Source organism: Olea europaea, chromosome 11, assembly GCF_002742605.1.
Source record: "Olea europaea var. sylvestris chromosome 11, O_europaea_v1, whole genome shotgun sequence".
Taxonomy (NCBI): domain Eukaryota; kingdom Viridiplantae; phylum Streptophyta; class Magnoliopsida; order Lamiales; family Oleaceae; genus Olea; species Olea europaea.
The window spans coordinates 36,590,642-36,601,930 of NC_036247.1; the positions used below are offsets into that span (position 1 = coordinate 36,590,642).

The window sequence follows — 11,289 nt, forward strand, 5'->3', positions numbered from 1 at the left end:
ACCCCCCAACAAATAATCCTTTATGTATGTAGAAGAAACACCTAATACATAAACACCAAGCCTAGTATTAGGTCGATCCACATTCAAGGGATAAATGAAGGGTAAAATTAGGCTCCAAAAATTCAAAATACAAATTGTACTAAAAACCAAGTATGAATGATTAATAAAAAGTTATGCAATGGATATACCAATATCTGCTGTTCACTCTACTATAAATAAGGACTAATTCAAGTCTATACAATTGGACAGCTAGCATCTTTGACTTGCCCCCTCTTTGAATGTTGACAGTTAAAGCAAGCAAATGGCTAGCAGAGATGAGGAACCACAAAGAAGGGAACGACAGAAGTTCCACAAGAATATGATCAGAGATATACGTTGTGATTATTTCAGTAGTTGGCTACAGAAGTTTGGAGGGCAGAGCGGGTTGGATAAAAAATTGACAAATAAACTTGACACAGGCATTTGATATTATCTATTAAATTAGGAGGCCAAATGGGCCAATGGGGTTACAATCACAATGGACGTTCAATTTCTACGACCATCGACACAACATCTCATGTTATAAGCAAGCACGTTCTGGGAAGATTTTCACATTCTAGAACATGTTGTAAAGAACATGCAACTGTACAAAGCAGTTCATGTTTCCTCTTCAATCAATTCACACTACAATATCTTGCCAGCTTGAAATGAGATCATCTATTCAACGAAAAACGAGAAGTCATTTTCAGACAACTTCAAATGTGTGCAACAAGATCATTGCGTGAAGAATGCTAAAAATACATAGGACATTACCTCGTGCTGATATTAAGAAAAAGCATAGATGGATTTCATCAACCCTATCATGTAGTCAAGTACACAACTACATAAGATCATTTAAGTAGAATGTAGATGCCAACCCATATTTATTACAGCTGAAATATTTTATATACGTTCTTGAAAGTCCAAAATGTAATTACTTCATTTTATAGAAGTGTTCTATTTTTGTCAAGCATGCACTGGCCTGCCACAAGACTCATAACTAAATCCCAGTTATAGTTTGGTAAAGGGTTAAATCCACCAATGGTCGCCGAACTTTATACTTAATGTCACAATGGCAACTCAATTTGATTTTGTTTCACCATGGCCAAACAACTTTATATTTAGTGTTACCATGACCACTTAATTTGATTTTATTTTACCATGGCCACCTAATTTCATAAAACGTTTCACCATAGCCACTCAACTTCTTTTCACAATTTTTACTAATTTTAAAAAGGTAAAATGGCAACTTTATATTATAGATATAAAATAAATTTGAAAAAAAAAACAAAAATAATTTTTTAAAAACTTTTCTTTTTAAAATAAGTTTTTTTATTTTTTTCTAACTTTTTAAAATTAACTTTTTTTTTTAATTTTAAAAACATTTTTTTTAAAAACATTTTTTTTAAAAAAATTTATTTTATTTATTTTTTTAAGTAACTTTTTTTATAAAATAAGTTTTTATTTTTTATATATAATGCAAAGTTACTGTTTTACCCTTTTTAAAATTAGTGAAAACGGTAAAAAGAAGTTGGGGGTAGTTATTGTGAAACATTATATGAAATTGTATGGCTAAGGTGAAACATTATATGAAATTGAGTGATCATGATGAAATAAAATTAAATTAAGTGGCCATGATGACACTAAGGAGGTGTTTGTTTCCCATTTTTGTAAAAATGAAAATGAAAAATATAGTCATTATGACCCATACAAGAAATAGAAATTCAAATTTGATGGCTTGATGTGATAGATAACGATCATATTTTTCAATTTAATGATAAAAAGAATAGGAAACAAACAGGAGCTAAGTATAAAATTCGGTGCCATTGGTGGATTTAACCCGTTTGGTAAAATATAAACATAACAATCTACATTCCTCCAAGAGTGGGAAATCCAGTCTCGTCTAACCTACGCCATGGTTACATGTAGATTTAGAGGGAGAAAGATAGCAGTGAATTAAAACATATAAAAACACAATGTTGGTTTGCTCGGTCTCGGTATACAGGTCAAACTTGGGTATGGACTTAAATGTTGGACATGTACAATGAATTATTTTGCGACATAGTATAAGGTAATAAGAGTCATTTTTGGTCATTAATAATGGTTGCGACTTACAATATATTATAAAGATCCTCCTAAAATAAAAAATCAGAAAATGGCCACCATCAGGAATTTTTTAAGAAAAAACTGTATGATAATTTAAAATTATACCACACATCAGTTCAATTTGGATTCAAAATTGATTTCTATTCAACTAAAGATTTCAAAATAGGGAGTTTCAAACTCCTCTTTCGGATAAAGAATAAGAGTAGTCCAATAATTATATCCATGTCAACCACATCACACCATTCAGATTTCATTCAATTTTAAAGATGTAATATACTCTTTCCCATAACTTCTCATAGTACTCATAAGACGCCTTAAGACTCGTTTCCATTTCTAAAGGTGACCACACATATTTATTAAATAGGACGCAAAAAGTTAAAACTGAAATATCAAAACAACAAAATGTAGCACTAACACAGACATCTAATCTCCAGCTTGACAACCCAAAAGGACTTAGCTGAACAGCAATTATCCACTTCATCTTCATACATTCTCTTATCTTTACTCCATTTCCCAGAGATCACAGGGTTCTTCAACCGAGGCACAAGAATGATTTTTGTTGGTGGTTCAACAGTCTAATTCTCAAACTAGTCTAATACAACTAAAACAAATGCATCTTTATCTTTTTATCGAATTTTCTGGTTCAGAGGTTTACTTGTAGCAATATCCATATGCTTCTCTTTTCAAATTCCCCAATAAGCTAAGACCATACACAAGCTTAATACATATCAAGAAGATAATATTCCAGTTATATGCTTTGACAAGATTTAAATGTTAACAAATCTTAAACATGGTGTGTTTTCTACATGCAAATTTCAAATGGACTGAGTTATATTCAACCAAGTTATATTTTACCAGTTCTCAACACTGATATTATATTTTTGTCCATTCTCATCCAGAGGAAAAAAAAGGGGGCCTCTCTTACCACTGTTTGCCAACGTAATTTATCATTATAATTTCTTTTTTGCTTTATCATTATAGTTAGCATAAATGCATTTCGCCCATTTCAGCAATGTATTAAGAGAATTAAATAATTATTCATAAACTGCAACATATTCTTCCATTGCTTAAATACATATAGGAACAGACTATATATATCTATTCCTAAGGGCATCTCCAATGGTTGAACCATTGCACCATTTTTTGGTGCAAAGTCGTTCCAATGCAACACCAAACTTTGCACACCAAAATGGTGTAAAGTGTAAGATGTCTCTTTTCTCCTTATTTAACATTTCCCAAATAAATTTTTTAAGGGTATTTATGTCATTTGTGATATATATTTTTCAATACAATAAATTATTATTATTTTTATTAATATTAATATTATTATTATTATTATTATTTGCATTTAAAATAAATTTTAAATGTAAGACATAATAATTAATTAAAAGACGAAAATAATTTAAAATATAACAAACACGATTATTTATTAAAGTTAACACAAAATATATTAAACAACGACATACATACGATAATCTAATTTGATTTCATATTTTCGTTATTGTAGTGTTTTTATTAATTGTTCCGTGTTTTTTATATTTATTAATTAATTTAATCTTTTCCGTAATTTAACGTAATTATTTATTTAGTAATTTATGAATTTATAAAATAATTAAATAAATAATATTTCAAATAAATAAATTACAAAGAATAAAAAAAGGAAAGAAAATGGTTAAACATTGTTCGTTTGGTGTAACTTTTGGTGTAACGATTGGTGATGAATTTTAGAGATGGCCTAATATCATTGGTGTGTAACATAAAAGCCCTGCTTATGAATTCACGTCATATTAAAGTTAATTTCACAAAATTTCAATTTTTAACTAATAAAAATCAGCCAAAATCAGTAAAATACAAAATATACATAAGTTACCTATTGGCATGGAGAAGGGCGGCCGGGCCAAGATAAGACTCAGGATTCCACCAGTAGCTAGGACAGGATGTACTACAACAGGCGCACAGAATGCATTCATACATACCATCAAGCTTCTTCCTATCCTCCTTGCTCTGCAAAATCTCCTTCCCTGGCGTCTCCGGTGGACTCTTCCTCTTCAGCCACGGTTCAATCGACTTATACTGGTTGTAAAAATTGGTCATATCAACCACAAGATCCTTAATCACAAACATGTGTGGCAGGGGGTTAATCATAGTTGACGGCCCAGATGGGATCTTGGTCAAGCAAGCAAGCCCATTTCTACCGTCGATGTTCATAGCGCACGAACCGCAGATTCCCTCACGACAGGAGCGGCGGAAGGTCAGGGTCGGGTCGATCTCGTTCTTGATCTTGATTAGGGCGTCCAAAACCATAGGGCCGCACTCCTTGAGATCAATCTCGAAATTCTGCAGCTCAGGCTTCTGCGGGTTGTCCGGGGTCCACCGGTAAATTTGGAAGGTTTTCGGGTTGCTGGTATGCTTCGCCTGAGGCTCCTCCTGCTGGACCGAGGCTTCCGACGCGTGTGCCCGGTTCAGGCTTATTCTCGCCCCCTGCACCGTCGCCGGAACTCTAATTATCACTCGCCGGAGCAAACCAGTGGCCATTGATATTTGATGCTCGTAGAGCAAGAGAGGGGGAGCGGGGGGGAGCTTCTTCAAATCAGAAAATGGAGCTCGTGTCCTGTGTTTCGCTACACATAAAAAAAAAGTGAAATTTACTTATAAGTAAAATCTTTAAGGTAGCCAAACATGTTTTAGTACGGGTAGCAATTGGCTGGGCAGAAGTGAAGGAACGTAGTTGGGCTGTGGGGAGAGCATTCTTGTTTCTTGATATCCGTTCGAGGACAGTCATACGTCACCGTTAAATGGATGTTAGAGTCATTCTACACGTACAGAAGATTAAGTATACAGAATGTGTACAGAATACACACATCAAGATTTTTTGACAATAAAATATTCATGTGGGGTCCATTCACTTGTGAGAGTCTGTACACATTCTGTACACTTAATCCTCTGTACACCGAGCATAAATCTGGATGTTAACAATTGTGTCATTGTCACTTCCCATGTTGACTCTGAGTATTCATTTTATGTTGTTTTGATTTTTCCAGAAAATATCTTGCACTGAAAATCTTTTTTACAATTTAATTTACATGAATTTACACAGAGGAAATTACAAAAAATATGCATTTTAATATAGTCATTTGCAAAAATATTTAAAAATTTTTAATTTCTATTTTTGCAATTATTTGAACAAGAGTCCTATAAATAGCTTCCATGAAAAGTTACATTAAAATGATGTTCTCGTATTTTAAATATACATGGAGTGTTAAGCTTCCATGAAGTGGTCATGCTCGGAGTGAATGTACCATTCCATGTACAGAGTAACACAGAGTGATAACCACTCCATGCTAGGAGTTACTATATATATAGTTATTTTTTATTAATATTTAATTTTAAAAAAATTAAATATATCTAAATATATACGTAAAAATGTTGAATTTAATATTTTTTTTACATATAAGTAGCTTTTACAATTATAAATTTTTTATTACTTTTAAATAACTTGAAGTGCTTTTTTTACTTATAAGTAAATAATCACTTCAAGTTATTTAAAAGTAATAAAAAATTTATAATTGTAAAAGCTACTTATATGTAAAAAAAATATTAAATTCAACATTTTTACGTATATATTTAGATATATTTAATTTTTTAAATTAAATATTCATAAAAATATTACACTATCTAGAATGTAAAAATTACTTATAAGTAAATAATCACTTCAAGTTATTTAAAAGTAATAAAAAATTTATAATTGTAAAAGCTACTTATATGTAAAAAAAATATTAAATTCAACATTTTTACGTATATATTTAGATATATTTAATTTTTTAAATTAAATATTCATAAAAATATTACACTATCTAGAATGTAAAAATTACTTATAAGTAAATTTTTACATTTTAGTTAGTGTAATCTTTTTTATTAATATTTAATTTTAAAAAAATTAAATATATCTAAATATATACGTAAAAATGTTGAATTTAATATTTTTTTTAACTATAAGTAGCTTGTACAATTATAAGTTTTTTTTATTTCTTTTAAATAACTTGAAGTGATTATTTACTTATAAGTAAATTTTTACATTTTAGTTAGTGTAATCTTTTTTATTAATATTTAATTTAAAAAATTAAATATATCTAAATATTTATAATTAAAAAATTTTAAATTAATATTTTTTTATTTATAAGTAGCTTTTGCAATTATAAAAGAATGAGGGATTAATATTTTTTTTACATATAAGTAGCTTTTACAATTATAAATTTTTTATTACTTTTAAGTAACTTGAATTGTTTTTTTTACATATAAGTAACTTTCAATTTTCTTGTTCCTTAAATAAGAAAAAATGTTATATACGGTTTATAGACAAAATTGAACTTATCACAAATACAACTTTTTTTTATATACAACAAAATAATTTATAGAAACACATTACATTAAGTAGGTGGTTATGTTCTTCAATAATTTCATTTTTCTGTGATACTTGTGTTTTGGAAAGAGCGATATCAGTTATTTTCAGTAATAATTTGTCTAGTTTTGGAATCCGTAAACCTGTTTCAGTAATAATTTGTCTATTTTCACTATCCGTGAACCTCTTATCAAATATAAATAAGAAAGAAAAGTAGATTTTGTTTAGCCTATATAGTTTCCTGTGTTTTCAATATTTACTTACAAGAATTTTTCGCATTCAAAATTTCAATATCTTAATTGAGACTGGTACTTCACTCAAACAGATCTTTATCTATTTACTCTCTCAAAACTGAATTTTGTAGTTTTAAGTTACAACTTGTTCGATGATTGACTGACTTTTATCTAAAAATCTATAGATGCACACAATTTATTATTTTTTTGCTATAATGTTATAAAAACTTACTTATATATATATATATATATATATATATATATAGTTAGTCTTACAATAATGTCTTTTTTTGTATTTTAATTAATTTTTACTAATATTGTACTTATATATTTCTTATATATATATATGATTCTTAGATCTTTTGCGAAAGACTGGAGACATGAATTTGGTGATACAGTACACGTAATTGCATAAGATGGTATAATTGCAACCATCAGATTAAAAAAGTTAATGGGACAATATATTTAACTGACAGATGGGAGTAATTTTTCGACCATAACAATTTATAGGATGGTTATCGCCTAATATTTGAGTATACCGAAAATTCCACATTCAACATGACCATAATTGACGATTTTAGGTTAGAAGTGAAATATGATTTAGACGTTCCTGAAGAAGGTGAAGAAAGCAACAATTCAAATACAGATAATCCCATATTCGAAGTAAAGTTAACACCACGTCAACACAGTCATCGGAAAATTGTAATGTTTATTTTTGAACATTTTGTTCTATATTCGTGCTCAGCCTATAATTATGACCTCAACTGATAATTCGTTGATGATTTTGCAGTATATATCTAAAAGATTTGTCAGGCAGCATTTGTCAAAATTCATGCACAGTGTTAAATCCATGACTCTTTACACTAAAATTGGGATATCACCACAAATTTAAGGCCAAATGGTATAATATGCTGTCTTACTATAGGCTTGGCACATTTTCATTCCTTAAATGAACTACAAATAGGTGATATATGCGTATTTGAACTACTGGATAACGAACCTCTGAAGTTTTTGATCTACAAAAAAATCACGTAGATGGAAGTTTGACACGACTATAAGACTTTTAATTTTAACTTGTTTTAGGTTTTAGTTATTCTTGGATGTAGTGATAATGTTTTCCTACAATTTTTATTTAATCTAATTTGTTATTACTCAATCTCATTTCATTTACTTTTTTCATGTACGTATATATTCTATCCACATTTAAATAACTTTTAATTCTGCACAAATGAAGAATACTTTACCATTTCTTATCTTAACTTAAACATAATGTCCATCACAAAATTATTGAACATTCATTCCAATATAACAAATCAATATCCAACATAAAACTATAATAAAATAAAAAATAAAATAAAAATCTGAAAGCAGATTTGTCTTCAACTAATATATGTTGTTGCTATCACCAATAACGAATTACACATATGTCCCTTAGCAAAATATTTTCGACGCCTCTTTGCAAGTTGTAATTAGGGCAGTAAGAGTGACATTATTCCATCTAATAAAAGTTCTATGCATACACAAAGAAATCCTCAAAAATAGCAAGAATTGAAGTACAAGGACACAAAATTTTCAAATTTTTGGCTCTAACTTGGAATGTACACAACATATATATAGAAGACACTAAAGAATTGTATAGAAGATCTTTTTGATAGCCTTCAACTCTGTTTCAGTGTTTTCAGCTGCTGTTTGGAAGAGAGATCTTTTTGCAGAAGGCGTAGCGATTTCTTTCATGTTTGTGGATAGATGAGCATTTGTGTTTTGCATCTCGTGTTTGCCTTTTGGGTTTGTTGTGTTTGAACTAATATTAATTTGAGTTGAATTCTTCACACAACTGCTTATAGTTGAAACATTTACTTCAGTCGTTGCATTTAAGAAATCCACATCAGCAATTGATATTACAGGATTGAAGACAAATAAAATTTCATAACGATACTTAGGTGGATTCTTTTTTCATAAAGATTTAACTATTATGAATTTAAATAAAATCTGTAAGATCGAATTAAAGTTTGGCAAAGTCAGAACAATGGAAGCTTACCTGATGTTTAGAACAAGCAACAGAAGATATACTATCTCGTCTCGTCTACATTCTCACTGATAGTCGTTGCAATATGCAAAGTATGAAAATCAGTAAAACAAATGTACAATCATAATTTCGACTTTGAACTGAATGAAATGTTAAATTTCATAAAATGATAGTGGAAAAAACTCAGTTAAAGTAATCTAATATTTGCATTGTAGTTGAAAAAATTAGCATTTCATTTAGTACAGCCATCGGGGAAGTCATAGACAAAGAGAAAAATTGCAATAAATTGAACATATACTTATGAGGAAGTTGCAGTTCTATGCATATTCAAACGAAAGAACTTCTTTGTACATAACATTTTTAATACATGAGTTGTGCGTATGATTTGTGTTTGACGGTTTCAGTAGAACTTTTATAGATCTGCTTGGTTTTGCTCTCGATAATACTACATATAACTGATCATGGCAAAAAACTTATTCTGGAATATACAAATCTACGAAATCAAGTGTTTGACCCTGAGCTTTATTTATTGTCATTGCAAAGCACGATCTAATTGGGAATTGAGTTCTTTTAAGTGGAATTGTAGTTCAATCAGTTTTAAGAGGTATAAAAGGGATCCTAGGTAAGAAAACTTGTTTTCCACGATATTCACCAGTTATGATTTCAGCAAGAATAACAGCTCTCTCAAATTTTCGACAAGTAATGCGTGTTCCATTGCATAACCCCTCGGAAGAATTGATATTCCGTAATAACATTACAGGATAATTCACCTTAAGTTTCAAATCATGAGGTAGAATACCATTTAGTGTTAAGGTATTCAAGAAGTCTTTTTGTAGGCTTTGTTCTGATTTCTCCATTACTTCATCAAAACTATAGTATGAGAAACTTTGATCAGGAATTTGTTTAAGCAAAAGTCATTAATAGAGTCAACACATTCATTTGTAGGTATAAGAATAGCACGATTCACCATTGTATGTAAATGATCGGCATATGCTTCTATATTGGGAAAAACAAAATGTATCAAATTTTTAATTTTTTAAAGACGTAATTTCATCTTCGAACGGTAAAACTATACTATTTGGATGCCTTGTTCTATAGTAAAGAGACGTCTTAAAGAACAAGACATTTCATAAATAATAGCTTCTTATATTAATATTATTTTAATTTTTAATAAATCAAAAAATTATTTAATAATTAAAAATAGCACTTACTAAACATTTAAAACAGATTTATAGGAACTTTATACATTCTTTAAAGTTTTCAACAAAAATATAAGTTTCAAATTTAAATACAAAATAGTAAATAAATAGCATAAGAACCTAAATCTTATCTAACATTCAAGTGGTTGTGTTTAAATTAGGGCAAAATGAAGAAATTAGCCATTAATAATAATTTTTTAACAACACAAAATTTAAAAAAAAAACAAAAAAAGGATGATAATGCTCGCATAATTGTGCCTAGGTGCGCCTTAGCAGTCAACGATTGCCGTTGACCACCAAATAAGGTACTAAGCCACTTGGCTTGGCGTTTTGATCGAGCATCACGCCTAGGAGGCACCTAGGTGCGCCTTGGCGCCGCCTTTTAAAGTGGCTCTTAGTAAAGTTTAAATTTGTTTGGACTTGGTAATAATTAGAACAAGGTTTCACTTAACTTTTTGAAGTACAAAGTACCTGAGAGAGTGCTACCTATGTTTATTTGATTGCAAATTTGTTTATAACTTATTTGATTGAGTGGAGATTCCTGTGGATTTATTTGATTGCGAATAAGTTTATAGTTATACTGTAATGGACCAAGAATTAGGGAATGTGAGAGATTAATTAGGTTCAATGAAGAATCAGTGAATGAGAGCGATTAATTAGCATCAATCATAATAATGTTAATTTTAGAATCAATGTTATTACCTTTCAATAAAGTAGGCATGAATTATGTGCATGCAATTTCTTTTTTCTAAGAATAGGTTATTACATATTTCAACGAAGGCTATTCGACTTTTTAATAGCTTTTGGCCATGAATAAATATATCCCATGAATATGATATCCTTGATTTGATTAGGTTGATTTGATTAGGAGTTTTGGTTTTTCTCGAATTAAATCAATCTAAGGAGGTCCCAGGGTCCCTAGAAGTATCCTAGAAATTATTATCATAGGTAGGAAATGCAAGAACGATCCTTGTTATCTACCTGTTCATAAGCTCGTTACACGGTCACAATCTAAAGCGATAGCTTGGTGCTATTTGTAAAGGTGTCTATTGCAGACATGTCCAACAATCGCTTTGAACACGTGGAAAGTGAGCTTGCGAAGGGACCTTTGACAATCCATGTAAGCCACCGAAGAACGCCTTTTGAAGCATATGGAGAGCATGTTTACATGTATTTCTATTTGTGGTACAAGCTACAATGAAGATGCCGAGTCTTCTTGTCTCTCACTCCATCGAAGTTCATAAAAAAAGGCCCTCTTCAACAAAACTAGACTATCTACGCTAAAATGGAATGGCGGACCCTATTGGG

At 30.1% G+C, this 11,289-nt stretch overlaps 1 protein-coding gene across 1 annotated transcript in view; it reads right to left on the reverse strand.

Moving 5' to 3' along the window:
• Positions 1–4,759, reverse strand: part of LOC111404262 (succinate dehydrogenase [ubiquinone] iron-sulfur subunit 2, mitochondrial-like) — an 8,738-nt gene extending 3,979 nt beyond the window's left edge. The window contains exon 1 of the mRNA XM_023033071.1: positions 3,995–4,759. Within this exon, the coding sequence (XP_022888839.1) occupies positions 3,995–4,659 (665 nt within the window). The 5' untranslated portion in view covers positions 4,660–4,759. The remainder of the gene's footprint in view (positions 1–3,994) is intronic.
• Positions 4,760–11,289: the final 6,530 nt, after the last annotated feature.